General features: G+C 43.2%; 1 protein-coding gene and 1 long non-coding RNA gene across 3 annotated transcripts; both read left to right on the forward strand.

Moving 5' to 3' along the window:
• The first annotated feature begins 6,210 nt into the window (after nucleotides 1–6,210).
• On the forward strand, nucleotides 6,211–10,450 carry LOC129587582 (galactoside alpha-(1,2)-fucosyltransferase 1-like). 2 transcript variants are annotated; one of them, XM_055481388.1, is made up of 4 exons: nucleotides 6,211–6,272; nucleotides 7,817–8,289; nucleotides 8,671–9,064; nucleotides 9,549–10,450. In XM_055481388.1, the coding sequence occupies exons 2-4, from the start codon at nucleotides 8,089–8,091 to the stop codon at nucleotides 10,211–10,213; spliced, it is 1,260 nt and encodes a 419-aa protein (XP_055337363.1). In that variant the 5' UTR covers nucleotides 6,211–6,272; nucleotides 7,817–8,088; the 3' UTR covers nucleotides 10,214–10,450. The 2 variants fall into 2 exon arrangements, with proteins under 2 accessions (XP_055337363.1, XP_055337362.1); XM_055481387.1 differs by lacking the exon at nucleotides 6,211–6,272 and having other exon boundaries at nucleotides 7,450–8,289.
• Nucleotides 10,451–13,437: 2,987 nt separating this feature from the next.
• Nucleotides 13,438–18,373, forward strand: LOC129587555 (uncharacterized). The gene is made up of 2 exons (XR_008690378.1): nucleotides 13,438–13,684; nucleotides 16,927–18,373. It is a non-coding gene; the product is annotated as an uncharacterized LOC129587555 (long non-coding RNA).
• Nucleotides 18,374–19,431: the final 1,058 nt, after the last annotated feature.

Raw genomic sequence — 19,431 nt, forward strand, 5'->3', positions numbered from 1 at the left:
CAAGAGCTAGCATTTTCCCTGCCACAACGTTCTCGCACTCCGGAACCGACCCAGATGGTGGAGTACAGTCCTGCTTCTCCTGACATGTCAACTTTGAGCCATTACCTTACGCAGCCAGCACATACCTCTCGTTGGAATGTTGCCCGCGTTGCCCGGGATCGAATGCCTTCACCGATTCGCACACAGCCCTTCAATTTGATTCGCTTGACGTCACCATCTTCTCCCAGTAGTCCATACCGCTCACGTCTGTTGGATGCGCCACGAGGTGGACGCCGCCGCTCTTCAACTCCACCGTCACCCACAGTGCCTTCCACGTCTGATGCTTTTACTACACCGACTCGCAATCCATGCCGATCACGCTTTGTAAATGCACCGCAACGCCGCCGCCGCCCGCCAACACCGTTCCATTCAACGACTCCGCGCGCATCAACGCCAGTACAAGACTATTCACCAGAGGACCAGACCGCCGTTGAAAGAATCAATAGCCTTCTTTCCCAACCTTTTATCCTTGACCAAATTAACCGCATCGCTAACTCACTCAGGGACCATTATCCGGAGGAAATTTACAGCCAGCCGACTACGCGAAAGCGCTCCACCAATTCGCCGAACGAATCAGACCCCCGCCGTCGCCGCTATAATTAACTCGCAATTTGCCTAATTTCTAATATTTCTTGTTTTTAAAAATTGTTTTGTTTGTTAGGAATCTCGGACTTGAACCATTGGTCACTGTCTTGTGTCTTTGTGGTAGAGGTTTAGCCTGGAACTAATGTTGTGGTATGTTGTACTACTGTTGTACTAATGTTGTACTAGCCAACTGTGTTATGTTGTAGTGGGTGGCGATTTGTATTAAACTACGTTAAACACAGTGTGTGGTGCCATGTATTAAACTATGCTGTCTAGCTTGTTTATAAGCACGAAGAAGCTCTGTCTAGCTTAATCATTAAATCAAGTTTTTAGTCTATCTGCACTGGTATAATTGTAACAAGGATAGGTCCGGCTGTATAGGTTAAGATACTATTACATTTTGTGCCCATTCATTAAGTAAAAGAATGTCACGATTAGCTCCGGTTAGCTTCCATGAATACGGAACTACCGTATTGTTTTATGAGATGAGTGGCATCGTTCTTTGAATATTAAATGCTTTTAATCCGGGTTCAACGTGTTTGTAGTCGGGAGTTTATTGTATATCAAATTATACACTAGCGGTCTATGGGTCAATAAAACAAAACCCTTTTATCAACAGAGGTTTCATTAGTATCCGGGTTAATAAGACAGCTAGTGACGTAACACAGTGGTCCGAGCGAAGCGAGAATACGCGCCCTCTCGGTGTGTGCGCGTGAAGCCGAAGCCCAATTTCAAGTCTGTGTAATAGATGGCTGTTGTATCAGTACGCTCGTATTAGTTTAAGCCCGCCCACATGGGTTCTCTCTGATATTAGCGCGTTTCAGTCACTCATTGTTTTAGGAACGGTTTTTATTGGTGGATTCCAAACTGAAGTACGTCCACGTAGGTTTCTCTCTGATATTAGCGCGTTTCAGTCACTCATTGTTTTAGGAACGATTTTTACTGGTTGATTGGAAACTGAAGTACGCCCACGGAGGTTTCTCTCTGATATTAGCACGTTCCAGTTACTTTCGGTAATACAAGCAACGTTGGTATTGTTCAGTGAAACGTTACGGTTGGTTACTAGTATATCAAATTATACACTAGCGGTCTATGGGTCAATAAAACAAAACCCTTTTATCAACAGAGGTTTCATTAGTATCCGGGTTAATAAGACAGCTAGTGACGTAACACAGTGGTCCGAGCGAAGCGAGAATACGCTCTCTGTGCGCGTGAAGCCTGCTGCGCTCGGCCGCGGCTTTGGCTTTGCGCGCGCGCCTCGAGGGCGCTTTATAATGGACCTATGGTACACATCTTTATAAAGTGTTTTTTTGTTTCTGCGACAAATCATTGAACCAGTATAACTATTTTTTAAACACAGTTTAATAGACCGACAACAGATTTCATTCAGAGTTCACATCAAGAAGTTATTGTTAGACATATTGTTATTGTTAACATTTTCTTAACAACATTGCACCCATCAACCGCAAGTTACATAAAAGCCATCATTAGCAAAATGGTTTAGCTAAGGTAACAACATGAAGAAGAGAAAACAATTCATCAGTCTAAGTAATAACCAAATGCGTTCAACCAGCCCTCCACTTCGGTCATACCAACTGTGTCCTCCATCGCACTGTTGTCCAATGAATACTGAGTAGACGCAAACGGCGGCTCGAATTCATCATCATCGATGTCTCCCAAGAATCCGTCGTCCATTTCATTACCGCCGTCTTCATCATTGTCCTCCATGTCGGTATCCTGGCCTCCGTCCAAACGACCGCTTCACCCCCATTATCCGACTCAAAGCAAAGCGTTTTCATACCTTCATCCGAACTGTCAGAGTCATCCAAAGTAATGACGGGCGGCTCTTCTTTGTCTTCAATGATGATAGGATTTTCGGCACTGCCAAGTGGATCGTCTTTCACGGTAATCACGGTTTGAGTGTTCGGGAACGTAAACTTCTGCGGAACGAGGATGCACTTTTTCACTGGCAATGGCGCCTTGAAGTGTGGAGACGGTGGAGTAGGAATAGTCGAAGGGACAGGCAGGGTGTCTTCAATGGTCGTACCGTCAGCGAACGTTGCCTGGAATGTAATAGTACCCGAGGAAACAATGCGGTGCTGGCTAACGGGAAACTCCATATGCAGAGTAGTCGGCTGGTCAGCTGTGACAGATACTGGGAATGGTTGAGTAGGCTCAGTGATGACAGCCGCCGGCAATGGTGGAGTAGGTTGAGGTGGCTCAGTGATGACAGCCGCCGGCAATGGTGGAGTAGGTTGAGGTGGCTCAGAGAAGACAGGTGGTGATGGTTGGGGGGTGGGCTCCCGCTGCCGGGTAAAATCGTAACCGCCAAAGTCCGGGGTTGGAGAACGGCTTGACGGTGGAGAGGGTGTCGGTGATTGGATTACCCGCTTGGCTTGGTTTTGCTTCTTCTTCGGCTTGGCTTTGAAGTGGATGGCTTCACTGATGATGAAGACTTGGCTTTGAGCTTCTCCTTCTTCTTTCGGTCACGCCCACACTGCCTGCCATTATGATGGGAACCGTATCCAGTTGTAAGTTGGTACGACGCGGATCGGGAACAATGTCACAACTCAAAAGGCAACCGACCACTAAACATATTATACGGATGTAGCATTATTTTTGTGAAATAAAATAAAAAGTCAATATACCTCCAACCGGTTGACCGCATGTAGCAAACGGTCTACCTCCTTTCCCGGCTTACTCCATGTACAGCTTCCGACAAACTTCTTGACACTTGCACACAGATCTAATAAATTAAATTTTCATTGTTTAAGTTTAACCCTTTTAACAAATATAAACGAAAACGTACCGATATTATACTGGGCACACTCCCGTTGCTCTTGCTCCGAAATATCGTCCCACTTGGTTTTCAACCCTTTGATTATAGCTACAAATAGTTTTCTCTTAGAAAAATACTATTAAATAATTTCGATAATAAAAAAATAAATTTATAAAAAATTTATGAAAGGGGATAAGACTTACCACACTGCTGGCGGCACCACTCCTGATAATCCGCAAGATACTTGAAGGGAGCCATGGAGCAAAAGATAAACTGAACTAACTAAAAATATAAGGGAGATCCTGGCAGGTATTCCAAGGTAGGTGGATTGGATTAAAAAAAACTTTGGAATGAAAAAATTTGCTTGGTCGCTGAGGTTTTATACTCAAAAAAAGTGTAGGTTTCAACTCTTAAAAGTTAACATAACGTATGAACTATTGTTTTAGTTACTTGTACTACGCAACCCGTTAACTGAACTCCGTTGACCAGACTAAAAATTGACGTTTAGACTAGTAACCAACCGTAACGTTTCACTGAACAATACCAACGTTACTTGTATTACCGAAAGTAACTGGAACGTGCTAATATCAGAGAGAAACCTACGTGGGCGTACTTCAGTTTCCAATCAACCAGTAAAAATCGTTCCTAAAACAATGAGTGACTGAAACGCGCTAATATCAGAGAGAAACCTACGTGGACGTACTTCAGTTTGGAATCCACCAATAAAAACCGTTCCTAAAACAATGAGTGACTGAAACGCGCTAATATCAGAGAGAACCCATGTGGGCGGGCTTAAACTAATACGAGCGTACTGATACAACAGCCATCTATTACACAGACTTGAAATTGGGCTTCGGCTTCACGCGCACACACCGAGAGGGCGCGCGTGGTCCTCGCTTCGCTCGGACCACTGTGTTACGTCACTAGCTGTCTTATTAACCCGGATACTAATGAAACCTCTGTTGATAAAAGGGTTTGTTTTATTGACCCATAGACCGCTAGTGTATAATTTGATATACAATAAACTCCCGACTACAAACACGTTGAACCCGGATTAAAAGCATTTAATATTCAAAGAACGATGCCACTCATCTCATAAAACAATACGGTAGTTCCGTATTCATGGAAGCTAACCGGAGCTAATCGTGACATTCTTTTACTTAATGAATGGGCACAAAATGTAATAGTATCTTAACCTATACAGCCGGACCTATCCTTGTTACAATTATACCAGTGCAGATAGACTAAAAACTTGATTTAATGATTAAGCTAGACAGAGCTTCTTCGTGCTTATAAACAAGCTAGACAGCATAGTTTAATACATGGCACCACACACTGTGTTTAACGTAGTTTAATACAAATCGCCACCCACTACAACATAACACAGTTGGCTAGTACAACATTAGTACAACAGTAGTACAACATACCACAACATTAGTTCCAGGCTAAACCTCTACCACAAAGACACAAGACAGTGACCAATAGTCCAAGTCTAATACTCCAAGTAATGCTGTACGTGGAGACGACGAATCCGACCCATACGATAATCTTGCAGTATAACTAGGGGTTGGGCTACACGGTGATGAACCAATAGCTGGCGAGCACACTGTGCTAGGTGTTTTGCCTTGAGTTGACACGACTGATAGATACTATATAAACGCTAGCATTTCAGTGCGGCAGTTCAGTTGGTAGCCAAAATGGATATGACACAGATGAGCAATCGCTTCGGGAGTTTTGAAAACTGGCCGGATCAGTCCCTTGCCCCTAAAGAACTGGCAAGCCAAGGGTTCTTTTATCAAGGGCAGCATGACGAAATCCACTGCGCATACTGTGGCTATATTATGGGTGACTGGGTGAACTCACGGTATAAACCATACTACCGACACCGTTTAGCACGTCCAGACTGTGTTAGGGCTATGGAGGAATCCGGATCAAGAAAACACATTCCGCACTCACCGGCAATGAAAGACTACAAGACACGCTTTGCTACTTACGCTGAATGGCCTGCTAACAAGCACCAGCAACCCAGAGATATGGCTGCAGCCGGCTTCTATTATGAAGGCCGAGATGACTGTGTTCGCTGCTTTCACTGTGGTGGTGCACTTCATGCTTGGGACAAAGATGATGTTCCGTGGGAAGAGCACGCTTGGACTTACCCGAAATGTCCGTATCTTGTACAAACAAAGGGCTCAGCATTCATCAACGATGTTCGTAAAAAACGCCAAGAAGCCGAAACAACATGTTGTGGATTAACACGAAAAGCTCAAGAACCTACAACTTCTGAAGACCCCAAAGAGAAATTACGCTGTAAAGTCTGCTAAGAAAATGATTCGGAAATCATGTTCAGACCATGCGGTCATTTAGTTTGCTGTGCAAAATGTTCAAGCAAGCTGCTGCTGTGCCCAATTTGTCGGGGTGTCATTTTCCATAAGTGCTGGGCTTTCTTCTGTTAGTTTTTATTGTCTGTATCATGCATGTTCATTCATGTTCATAGAAAAAGAGGGTGGGGAAAAATAAACCAAAGAAAGGGGACCAACCGGTTCAAACCGACTGAAAACCGAACCGATTACAAGCCGAACCGCGGACCGGTCGAAAACCGGACCGATTCGGAGCTGACGGTAAACTAGCGCTATATCTTCTCGTGTTACGTGGCTAAACCGGGTGGCGTGGCGCCGTAGTACGGAATTAAGCGTCACCCCGTCAGTTTCGAAAGTTATTTACTGTATTTACGAATTCTCGATCTGTCGACAGGCTTGTACTGCGTTGTACAAACTGACGATCTACGACCACAAGGCGTACTGGACAGTTTGTTTCTGACCTTTAGCGGACTTCTTTCCGGCTCGACACCTTATTTAAAGACGAAAAGCATGTACGGCCAGTTATAATTATTATTATTATTATTCTGCTAAGGCCACGCTCTATGGAAAAGTCTGGCTGCACTTCAATTAGACTCAGTAAACTTATTGACCAGATGCTCCGGTAAGTCCGGAGGTCCCGAAAAAAAAATGGAAGAAAAACGTAGATGTACATGATATCTCGTCACACCTACAGATAGTCGAATAGACGTCAGCATATAAAAAAGTTAAAGTGTCAAAAGTATGAAAAAAAGCGTTCAGTATTCGTATTTAAAGTATTGCAAGCTCTGATTGCATTGTTTTTTTTCTGGGACCCGTGGTCCAGTATCATCTTAATAACTTTTGTAAAAACTTTCACGTTTTTTCCGTTTTTTTGTGTGGCTGGAACATCTGTGAATTTTCTATCGCTTTCCTCGTGCGATTTACGTAGTTTAATTTTCCTTAAGTGAAAGACTGAAAGGTTACGGCTATGTACCTTTTTAACCCACGGAAACATCTAAGTTGCTTTTTTTATTTGTTAAATTTGCGCAGGCTGACAGGCGCTGCGCGTTGCACGTTGTGCTAGCTTGCAGTATCTGTACACAGAACAACTACAGTTTCCGTCCTCCGAAGTCGTGATAATCACTAAGTACTGGGAAACATGCACGTTGTCGTGCATTGACAGACCGGAGCGCAGCACCTTTATGCGAGTGATAAATAATTTTTAACGTCCTACCATTAGCACGTCCTACCATTAACACTTGACATATAATTATTAATTTCTAGTTAGCAACAAAAACAGCCAGCAACACTTTCCTAACGACCTTCCGTAACGGACAGAAATCAACGAAAGCTTAGTCTGGACTCTTAAATACACAGAACCTTCGCTACGCTCCGGTCGAATAGTTAATTTGCAGTCTTGCCTGATTCAGTTGCTAGATTTATGCACTTGCTTGAATCGAATACACTGAAATGAGTGAATGTGTACAGCACTGTTAATGTCGCGGTAGCTGTGCTAAATGGACAAGTCGACTGTCTGACAACACTTTTCTACTGTGCGGAAAAATACAACAATTTGACTGTTGCTACGGCACCGGACATCCGCTATAAGTATATAATAATGATACTGTACTTAAAATAAAAACTATGGAAAAATGCATATTGTCGTGCACTGGCCGACCCGGAGCGTAGTAGCTTTTTGGTTATGCGAGAGATAATTGATTTGTAACGTTCTACCAGTGGCACGCTTAATAATTGACCTATTTATCAGTTTTAACTCAGCAACAAAACCAGCCAGCCATACTATCGTAACGACCTTCCGTAACACCCTTTCTTAGCGGATAGAAATCAACAAAAAGCACTGGTTTTGAACATAGAAGACCTCCGCTACGCTCCGACATTAATTAAACTACAGTATACAGATTTTATAGATCTTGCCAAGCTTTATTGCGTGATTCTCATGGCAACAACCAAACACAATTGCTACACACAGCACACTCGTAAAACAGTCTTTTCTGTATTTTGTTTTCGGTCGCTAAACCGTCGGTTTATACGGTTGCCTAATATTTATTTACTGTAGAAAAGATGCCGAAAGAGTGATGATGCGCTGTCAAACAACGAAGATCCTGCTGAGATTCCCGGGAGAAGGACAATCCGTCACGCATCCGTCTGGTATTAAGAGGTCAGTTTTAGCTGCGCGGCCAGTCGTCGCCCCAGCCAGCGGGATATGAATCGATGGGATGAACAGTGTGCACGGTGTTAATTGGCGTTGGCTTACAATGAGCCAGATACTTTGAGATACTCTGGGATAGCCGTTTGTCCAGCACCGGCAGGAGAGTGTCCTGTCCATGAATGCCACATCCTGATCCTCCATACGGTGTCCAGCCCACCAGGATGACGAGCTGGACAGCGCAGCGCATCATGATCGTTGTTCTAATAATTATTCTCTCCGTTGGCTTTTTCGCATTAGCCCCGACTCTACCGACATTCAGCCAGTTCGCGCGTCATTTCAGCTATAGGCGATCAGCGCCACCCTGGAAGGACATGAATCCGGTAACCACTTTGAATAAGCCATTGTGCTAGTTCTGCCTTAACCACATTTCGGATGCGTTCCACATTACAAAACTTGGTATTCCTTAGTACTCTCGCATATATAACCTTGTCTAGAAACCTTACTTCGTTTTGTCTCATATTTCGGGTCACTTTAAAATGTATATACAACAAATAATACAAAGTATAAAAACGTATACTTGAAATGACCGAAACATGAGCCAAAACGAAGTACCAGTAACTATTCAGCAGACGATTTTTGCAAAGCTTAAGAGTATCGTGTCTCCGGCGGCCGGTGCGCGAATCCATAGGGTGACAATGTCGGCAACGCGATCAACGTCCCAGTATAGAACTTATAAAAAAACGTGTCACCTTTCATTGTAGAATTGTGCGTCCACCGAAGCCACCGCCCAAGAGCCGGACGCGGACATGGACCGGCTGCGTTGCGGCTTACTGCTGCGTATGTCTGGTCGGATCGCCGCGGCACAGCAATACCGTCAGCAGCGGCGCCAGGCGTTCCCGACGGTCTCCAACAGCACGCCCAGCGGTGCATCTCTGGCCCGATTCCTGACGTACAATTTCCGGCCGATCCTGGACGCGGGACTGGGCAATTTCTTGTTCCAGACGGCCACGCTGGTGGGCTGTGCGCACCACAACCACCGCATTCCGGTGCGGATTAGCCACGACCTGCGGATGGTCCTGTTCGAAGGAATGGATATCGACTACATGGACCCGTCCGTCCTCTTCCCGAACAATTCGCTGGCAGCGCAGACTCTGGGTAAGCGTGGATATAGATCTTCTTAAAACTTTGCTGTAAAAGTAACATGACTATAAAGTCGAAAGTGAACCAATATCAGATCCATAGCAATTTTTTCCGATTTTAAAATGAATTTCAAAAATTTTAATTCATTTTAAATTTATGGGAAAATGCTATGAACGTGAAATTAGTTCACTTTCGACTTATGACCATGCGCCTATTATAGCAAAGTTTCAAGAAGATCGGTTATAACCAGACTTTTGGTACACAACAATGCATTCAAACTTTTCGCCCATTTTAATACGCCATATCTCAGCAATCGGATGTTGCGCGCACAAACGGTTTTCAGAACAGCGTACACAATTCATTTAGCTTTAGAACGATATAAAGTAATACAAAGAAGTAATACGGAGTGCGCGAAAGCCAAAGTTTTAGCGTATGCGTCTCATTTTTGACGCTATGTATCGGGCCATTTTCCTTACGACTTATGACGCTGTTTGTTTAGGCGACTTGGGTCCGGGAAAGTTCACTCCCGTCTTCCACAACATCAGTTCGCGCTTTCCCCACGACGCCGCGGCGTTATCCGGGTACGGGCAATCCTGGAAGTATTTCCACGGTGTCGCCCCCGAGATCCGCGCGCTGTTGACCTTAAAGGAAGCCATTCAACGGCAAGCCATCAACGCCATTCTGGAGGGTCTGCAGAGCCTGCGCCTTCGTGGCACCCTGAGTCGCGGTAGTCACAACCAGCAGCCGGTGCGCGTGGGGATCCACGTGCGCCGCGGCGACATCGTCAACAACGCCGGGTTCGCCGCGCACGGCCACGTGGCCGCCACGGAGGAGTACCTACTGCGCATGGCGCTGCGCATGCAACGCCGCTACCCGCACGCCGTCTTCTTCGTCCTCAGCAACGACCTGGAATACTGCCGTCGGCTCTTCCGCGAACCCAACGTCGTTTTCGTCGCCGGGAAGCCGGCCACCGTGGACCTGGCCGTCATGACCTTTATGGATGTGCTGGTGCTGAGTGTGGGCAGTTATGGATGGTGGGCGGCGTACCTGAGCGACGCGCAGGAGGTCGTCTATTTCAAGGACTGGCCGCGCAATGGCAGTGAGTTTGCGCGGGGCCTGGCGGCGGAAGACTACTTCCTCCCGGCATGGCACGCTGAGAATTAGCCGGGTAACTGCTCAGTCAGCGCCAGCAATCACCAACGACAGATCCTTTCAACTACGTCGCCGTCTGGTGTCTATGGCATACTGCTTCGCGCTTTTGAAATAATCGTTCTACTAAAGTCTGATGCTCGTAATGTTTGTTTTTACAAGTTTCAGTGCTAAAGCTGTTGTTACGGGGAATTAGAATTATTATGCTACGAGCAGTTTTTATTGTTTTTTTGCCAGATGCACATTGCTCAGTTGCTGCTGCCGAAAACAAAGGTCAGCCGAAAGAAGAAAAACGTAGAAAAAAATGTGTTTGCGGATAGGTCGTACAAGTACGGTGCGTCTGTACGCAGTACAGGTACTGATGGTCGTGCATAATTGTGCTATACATAATACATAACGTACATATATAGGGGGAAAAAAGTCTAGCCGAACCAGTCCCTTGCACTTCTGATGTAAGCCAGCTGGTGGTTTACGTTGTGGCTTGACAGTGTTCTATGTAGAGCGCTGCTTTTAAGGCTGTGCGGGCGGCATTGACGGTACATGTGGTTTTAGCTGCACCAGGCTGTAATACAGTTTTAGCCTGCTTACCTGCAGGTTGTACGAGTGCTGCTTACCTGTTATCAGTACGTGCAAGCTAAAGAAGAAGGTCTGTATTGTAAGCGTACATTTTACGGAAAAGGCTACTCGTATGGTCGTTTAAGTGAAACACTACCCGTACGGTCGTTCGGTTGGCCACCTATGGCAAGTGAATGGGCGATGATCGTTTAAGTGAAACACCCGAAATAACATTTTCCACAAACCGATTTTCTTACGGATTTTTTCCTCTTCCAATTACACAGGATGTACCCTTTACAGAGGACTTGAAAATTTTAAAAATGCTTGAACCGTTTTCTTTACAAATGAGACGTAAAGAAATCAGTGACGACAGCGCTTTAGCCGCGCCACGAGTGCCACTGCACTACGCTCAAATATTTGCAATCACCGCCATCCATGGGGGGCTGTTAATTCAGTTTAAGCAAATTTAAGTTCAGTTGAATTTTTTTCTTCGTTTGTTTGAAGTTGGTGTCTTCAAACTGTATTTGGTCTATTTAGACCAAAACTAATAGTTTTGATCTAAATAGACATCTTACACCGCGATGGGACTGCCACCCATGGATGGCGGTTACTGCAAATATTTGAGCATAGTGCAGTGGCACTCGTGGCGTGGCTAAAGCGCTTTCGTCACTGATTTCTTTACGTCTCATTTGAAAGAAAACGGTTCAAGCATTTTTAAAAATTTCAAGTACTCTGTAAAGGGTACATCCTGTGTAATCGGAAGAGGAAAAAATCCGTAAGAAAATCGGTCGAAAATGTTATTTCGGGTGTTTCACTTAAACGACCATCGCTCATTCACTTACCATAGTGTTTCACTTAAACGACCATACGAGTAGTTTAACAAGTATTAATGCTGACAACCGCGTAACAATTGTTGCGGGTAGATAGTAAATTAATTAATTGAATTAAGTTACGTTCGTTGACCTTAAGTTACAAAATAGTTCAACATTCTGTATAAAGCGGTTGCAAACATCGAAAGTCCTAAGTTGTATATTTTCGACCGATTGCGTCTTCGGTTCGCACAATGTTGGAAACAAAATAAAAGAAAGATGGTGTGTTTGCGGACCACATTACCTAATACTGAATTGGTTCATTGGGAAGAGCGGCATCATGTTTGCAAACCGCCTTATACAAAACGCTGAATTATTTACTCCGTTAACGCGAACCCTGGAATCCCTTAGGCGCATCGCAAAGCAAACTGTACCGCTGTCCCCCGATCCGTTCGTCGTAGCTCCATCTCGCGTCTCGAGCAACGTTTTCCGCAAATTAATTAATTAATTAGCCGATATATTTAATTCATCGGCCCCGGTGTTTGGTCTGTCAGGTGTTGCTGCGACGCGTCCGTTGTCGTTACCGAGCTTACGTTGACAGCACGCAATTCCCGCAACAGGATGCGAGCTGCACTTCGGTTTGTTTAGCTAGGAAGTTCTGCCTTTCTGCGCGGCTGTTGACAATGTGGCTCTTGTGTATTGTGGTGATACAATTATTACAGCAGTAGCCGGTTCGGCTGCTGTGTATTGTAGTGGATTGATTAATTTCGCTATCTGTCTGCTGTTAGTGACATTTATGACAATTTTCTTACCGCTGTCTAGCTGAATGACAAAATGTTTACCCGGCAATCTGTTGAAACGACAACTCGATGATCGACATGTACATGTCCAGTGTTTAACAACTAGTCGTCCATGTTGCTGGACGACTAGTTGCTGAACATTCTGAATTGATGGTATTCTGAATCCTGAATCTTGGTGATATTCTGAATTTCTGGCGGCTTAAGGAAACACAAGAAGAGCATGGAAAAAATAAGAAAGCATAAGAAAACATAAGAAGCCTAACAATAACATTAAATTAAAAAAAAAACCGAAAAGCATAGGAAACATAAGAAAAACGTAAGAAAACTACTACGAAAGCTACGAAAGTATAGCAATCTAAGAAACTTAAGAGAACCTATGGTCTAAGAAACACGAAACACGTATATTTGTACAACCAAAGAAAAAAGATAGCAAAAAACCAAAAACCGGGCTGATACGCAAGCTGTCGGCCAATGGATATAATACTTAGTAACTTCATCAAGATCGTCGAGCAGCAAAATTTGTAGAAAACCGAATGGTTGGTGAATGGTGAGCAATCTGTGGGTAGTCAGTGTCACGAGTACGACTGGTTGAAGTACATTTTGTATGGACAGTTATACTTTGATGTGGTTTGCAACGGAAGGAAGTGGCCAGAAAGTATCAGCCAATTAGTAAAGTGTTAAGTGTACTTTGATCTCTCATAAAACAATCAATAAAATGTTGTCTCATGGTTTGTCTATGAGTGTTTTAAGTTGAAGGCGTGTTCTGTCATCTTTCATATTTTGGATCAGAAATCGCTTCTGAGTGCTTGAGGAGAAGAACTCCTTGTGAATGAATTAATGTCATCTTGCATAGCTAGCAGCTCTGGAATATCTGGTCTTGGGAAGTGTTCTCTGGCATATCTTCTTGTCCTAGATGTTGTTGCACTGTTAGTCTGAATGAGTCTGTATAAAGGTCACCGTTAGCAGAACGATTGGGTTAGCGTCGTGCCTGAGTTAGCTGTTTAGTAAGGTCATTCACCACCATAAACCATCAGTAGCTTTACCCTATCTGACATGGAGGCATTTGGTGGTGAAAGTCATTCTATGTGTTTTTACGCGCGGTTGTGTGGTTTATCGAGTCGACTAAATGCAATAGTCATTGTTACCTGTCCGATTTCACCTGTGCGATTTTACCTGTGAACCCGGATCGCCTGCCTGTTACCGGTCTACAGTGGGATACCTTTGTGTTTGTTCTTGCGGATTGGATGCAGCTGGATGCCGGCGAGCACGGTGCCAACCGGGTGACGCGGGTGAATTCGCGGTTGAAGAACCACACGGATTTTGTAAGTGGCAGATCGATAGCCGTGTCTAGTGAAGCATGCTGTTTAATTTTGTTGCGATGAGTCATTTCTCCCTGCGTTAAAAAAATTGTTCCGTTTTGCACGATATTGCATGGAATGTGGTTACTACGTGACTTTTAATGGAACACCAGCGTGAATGGTATCGGTTAACTTTCGTTCTTGATACCGGGTTACGATTCAGTAAGATAGAAGTCAGCGTTAAAAGTAATGGGATACAGCAGTTGGTGCATTACGTAGGTAACATTTGTTCTTATGTCCCATGTGTACAAAGAGTCGAAGTTTTTAACCCAGACGGAAGTGTGGGAACGATATACCCATTGAGATAGAAAGAGGTACAAGGTCAACGAACAGTAATTATTATGCTAATCATAACTTTCGTTTAACTACAATAGCTGTGCTAGTCTGTGTAACCCGCCGACATACCATGCGTTTGTCAGCTGTTGTTTATCGGCTTGTACCGTAGATGTGATGAAACTCTTGTGGCCTCGTTGTTGCTTTCGTAACGTTCGCGGCCGGTATTTTATTGGGCGTGACCGGCAATATTATTTGCCGGTAACCTGATGTAGTTAACAGCATGCAAGTACACGTTTCAGCATTGTTGGGCAGCGTTTTGTTTAATGCATCAACTTTATAGTAAACAGTGTCAGTTACCGGCACTTGCTTATGTAAGTGATAACTTTTGTTGAGCAAAAAAAAAGCTGAGTTTCCTCTGTATTTCTGTTCACTGTGTAAGTCTGTACTGCCGTGTTCATCCTGGCTTGTGCACATGTACACGCGCGGCGCAATCTCGTAGCTGTTGTTGGTACATAAATACCGGTACAACGGGTACATACCTTTTGTTGTGTACTCTGTACATGTGATTTATTAACATGCACGGCAATGCCAATATACTCGTACCAGTTGTAATGATAATTTAGCTCTGCTTTAAGTAATAATTCTAATGATAATTGTAACTGTTAACCTTGAATTACAATGGCTAATAATAGCAATAAGCTATGCCTGCTACAAGAAGCACCTTACCGTTAACACATGTGAGTGAAAGGGAGCTTGTTGATAAAAGCGAAAAAGCCATAAAAGTAGAAGTAACAAAGTGAAGCCGATTACCAGTAAAGAGCCGGTTACAGGCGCGAGCAAGGTTACAACCAATGATCTGAATAGTACGGTTACTGGGAATAACAACGAGTTTCTTAATTCTCAGGATAACGATATTTTGCCGGTTACTGCAAACCTAGAGTTGTTTGAGGAGAGAAAATTTGTTGGTGCAGTTGTACAGAACAAAATGGATGCAGCTGCAGTAAACAAATTAGCTGATGCTTTAAATAAATTAAATCCTGCCAAAGTCGACCGGAAGGTTAACCTTGCAGATTTGCCGTCATTTTCTGGGCAAGACTCAGAATCGGCGGCAGATTTTCTGATAAAATTCAAACTTTTTGGTGAATATTTCGAATGGGATAATGAAAAGTTGAAAGAAATGTTTCCGATGCGGTTAAACAAAGACGCTTTAAAATGGTTTATTACGAATAAAACTAAGCTACCAGACTGGGATGAAACTGAGAAAGAGTTTCTTAAAGTGTTTGGCAAAAGTGCGTACGACCTTGATCTGCAATCACTAAGCTTTTCTAATAATCCATTACAAAATCCTCTGGGTTACGTTTTCGAGATTCTCGATTACCTTCGCATAACAAACCCTCTTGCAACAGAGCAGGAAAAAAGTACGCGTGATTTTGAGCACATGCCACCTGAACTGAAAGCAGCAGTTATCGAAGACAGACCAGATACTGTTGATAGGTTTGTTGAGAGGCTTAAAGACATTAAAAGAAAACAACAGTACTTGTCGGTTGTCGGTAAACATGATACATCGATAAAAAAACTAACGTGGCAATAAGTCCGAAATGTAATGAGAAAGTACGGTATACAAAGTAGCGCAGGTGTAAAACTAAAGAATAATAATAATTAATGATCGTCGATCAATTTTTTGCGTGTTAGTTCAAAGCCTTTAAAAATAAAAACTATGACAGTAAGGCAACAGGCGGACAGTATGGAGTATATTAGTTATAGCTGTGTGTTGAAAATAAAATTTTTCTTTGAGTGAATAAAGTTGTATTATTCATTTTAGCCATGGACAGTCAGGGCCCTGGTCTGTAAATGGTGCATTTTCAAAATATACAAACAAAATTGTGTATGATGATGATGTAAGAAATGAGATTTTTGTGAGGAATTTAGAGAGTTGATAGTGTTAAATTAATGATTTATTTTGCCGCCTGTTGTCTATAAATTTTTATCTGTCAGTAATGATTTTGCAGTCTAAACATCAGCTAATTCAGAATGTTGCTACAAATTTTTGAAAAACTGTGGTAAAATACCGTTACTTTCACTGAAACTAAGGTACAAGTAAGTTCCTGTTTAGTTATCCAATCGTTTTTAACTGGCCATGGGGGAAGCCCTAATAGTCGGTTACTTTAGTCATAGTTTATTGTATACCTGCTTTCAACAAATTGTATATTGGAAGGCTCCTAAAATTTGCAATTTGCCAAGCAAAGTGGAACAATTACTTGTATTTATTTAATCGGTGATTATTGTCAATAGAACTAGAATTTATTCACCTAAAAACAAATAAAAATGTCAAAATTTGTGATCTGTATAAATCTATGGTTAGAAATTAAAATTCACAGACAGCGCAATTGTACGACTAACCTTTTAATGATTTGTGTAACTGACTATAATACAGTGGTCTATTTCTCACTTTTCCAAACACGCGGAACTGTCTGTATGTTCCATGCATCCAAAACTGCGTGTAGGACGCACAAAATAAAAAAACAGGCTTGTGCGAATATATTACAGCGGCAGCAGTAAATGCGGTGCAATGCGCTCGTATGTTGTCAGATGTCTGCACTGACTCAGACGTTACGCATTGAAGCGTAACGCACTGAACCACCAAGTTGCCGGCATGTGACTAAAGTTCGATTACTCATGTTGCATTAATAAACCTTTCTGTTTCCTTGGTTTTAACGCGGGCGCATTATGCTTGGTTAAATGTTGGTTTCAAGTTACATCAACCACATTTTGGTTAAGATGGCATTTTCTTCTGTTTCATTTTGCGTTTTTTTTCAAAGTGAAAATTGCATCTTCGTTTGGTTTGCACCATGTGTTGTGTTGTCGCATGTATTCATGTTCAATACAGTGTACATTTCTGTTTTTCTTTGTCTGTTTTCTTTGAGTTGCAGGACTGCAGTTTTATTGGTTTCCGTTTCCCTAGTTTTGCATGCACGGCTATATCGATCGATTTTTCGTATGAGCGCCTTGTGCGGCCCGAAGCGCCAAGGTTGGGTGGAATGTTTTTGCAGTCACCGCAGATGAGAATGAGCCAGCAGATCAATGACCTGCAGCGAGGACAGCATAAGTAAAGAGCCCTGCTGTTCAATGTGAGATGCGTTCGTCGATAATGAACTGGATAAATCGCGACATGCCACGTGCAGTAAATATACTGGATGCAACACAATTATGCAGCTTTATCCGCTACTGAAGCGTGCTGTTCTGACCGTGAATGGACCGATAAGGGATGTTTTTGTCGAATAATTCAGCGCAGATTGGTCCAGCGTCTGCGGACACACTAACTTTTGCCAAAGCGGAATTCACCAAAGCCTAAGAAGGTGCGCGTGATCTTTGCAGTAGATGCAGTGTGGATGCGGAGTGGACAGCATGATGTGGATACGGAGTGACAGCTGATGCTGATTGCGAAGTGGGATTGGATTTGGTTAACGGGTTGGTCGAGAGCGCCCGTAGTATGGAAACGGGGTGGTCATTAGCGCCCATGTTGAAGTGCGTATATGTTTTGGGAGAGATATCAGGTTGGCTGTCGGCGCCTGGTATTTTGTGAATGCGCTGCGGCATATCATGTGTGCCGCGGAAGTTCTCTCATCAGTTATTGCTATCGCTTTTACACCTATGGATGGTCTGAGTCTGTACCGCTACCTGTTGTGGTACTACCTGACGTTATTTTTCGTGACCTTTCCTGATGTTAACTGTGGTGCCATCAATGGACATTTCCTGTCCTAATCTTATTTCAAATTTCAACATCGTATTATGTTCCTGACCTGACCACGTGCCACCACCTGTCAGCTGTATTACGCCAGGAGTTTTACCCGGGGCCTCCATGTAGCCAACGGTTCTCGTGGCTGTAAGTCAGCTGTCTTAAGTTTCGTCAGCAATGGATGTTCGGATGGATCCTGTGGACGTTCGTGCCGAGGACGTCACGGTCCAAAGAAGGAGCGTGTCACGAGTACGACTGGTTGAAGTACATTTTGTATGGACAGTTATACTTTGATGTGGTTTGCAACGGAAGGAAGTGGCCAGAAAGTATCAGCCAATTAGTAAAGTGTTAAGTGTACTTTGATCTCTCATAAAACAATCAATAAAATGTTGTCTCATGGTTTGTCTATGAGTGTTTTTAAGTTGAAGGCGTGTTCTGTCATCTTTCATATTTTGGATCAGAAATCGCTTCTGAGTGCTTGAGGGAGAAGAACTCCTTGTGAATGAATTAATGTCATCTTGCATAGCTAGCAGCTCTGGAATATCTGGTCTTGGGAAGTGTTCTCTGGCATATCTTCTTGTCCTAGATGTTGTTGCACTGTTAGTCTGAATGAGTCTGTATAAAGGTCACCGTTAGCAGAACGATTGGGTTAGCGTCGTGCCTGAGTTAGCTGTTTAGTAAAGGTCATTCACCACCATAAACCATCAGTAGCTTTACCCTATCTGACATCAGGTTGTTTTAAACAGCAATGTGTCGGTCAGCAAATTGTCAGCAAGTGTTTATTCCATTGCGATTACGCAACGTAACTCAAGGTCATCGCAACAATAGAATATTAGCAGTGTTGTTTTACTTGTAAAAGCAAATAGTAAACCTTACACATTCTGGTGAGCCGTTTTTGTGGTTTACTATTGAAATAAATAGTAAATAGACCGCGAAAAAGAAAAGTAAATGGTAAGTAAAAGTTAGAGAGCAGATGGACAGCGTCTAATTAATAACTTAATTAACATACTATATGCTCGCAACAAATGTTACCTGGCTAGTATTTTCCGTGAGATTCACGTTTGCAATACTGTACAGATTTTCTGCTTTAGCTTAGCTAAAGCAGAAAATCTGTATTGCAAATTTGTTTTGTTGCAATGTGTTAATGTTTTGTTGCAGCGCAGGTGCCATTGAGAACCGACCACTACTGTGCAGATACAAGCGCGAGCTACGTGGCAACAGGATGTGATATGCATCGCTTCAGTGGTGGAGGTCAATTACATTTGGGTAACCGTTGCGCGACGGGTAACGGTGGAACGCGTAAAAAATTACGAATGAGTCAGCAAAAAATGAAATGGCAAAAAAGAAGACGAGTAAGTTTACGTGCCAGGGTGGAAATTGACCATCCAAATGTAAAAAAGTTATCGTTTAATGCAGCTCCTCTGTGATTCAGAGTGGATCTTTTCTCGATATGAAAACAGTACATAATCTCATTGGAACTTAATTATGGATTACGAGTGTGCAACATAATATCATCTTTTGTTATTTTTCTGGTATGGCACCGACGAAAAAAACAGTGTAACTAAAAAATTTTCAGTCTGATCTTGAGGTGGCAGCAGAGCAGGCCTCTATTAGCCACCTTTGGTTTTATGGGTCCTCGCTTCTTCTTCTTCGCGGAGACGTCCTCTAACGAGATGTCGTAATGGCACAGCACGTGATA

This window comes from Paramacrobiotus metropolitanus, unplaced genomic scaffold, assembly GCF_019649055.1.
Source record: "Paramacrobiotus metropolitanus isolate TYO unplaced genomic scaffold, Prichtersi_v1.0 Parri_scaffold0000025, whole genome shotgun sequence".
Lineage (NCBI taxonomy): Eukaryota > Metazoa > Tardigrada > Eutardigrada > Parachela > Macrobiotidae > Paramacrobiotus > Paramacrobiotus metropolitanus.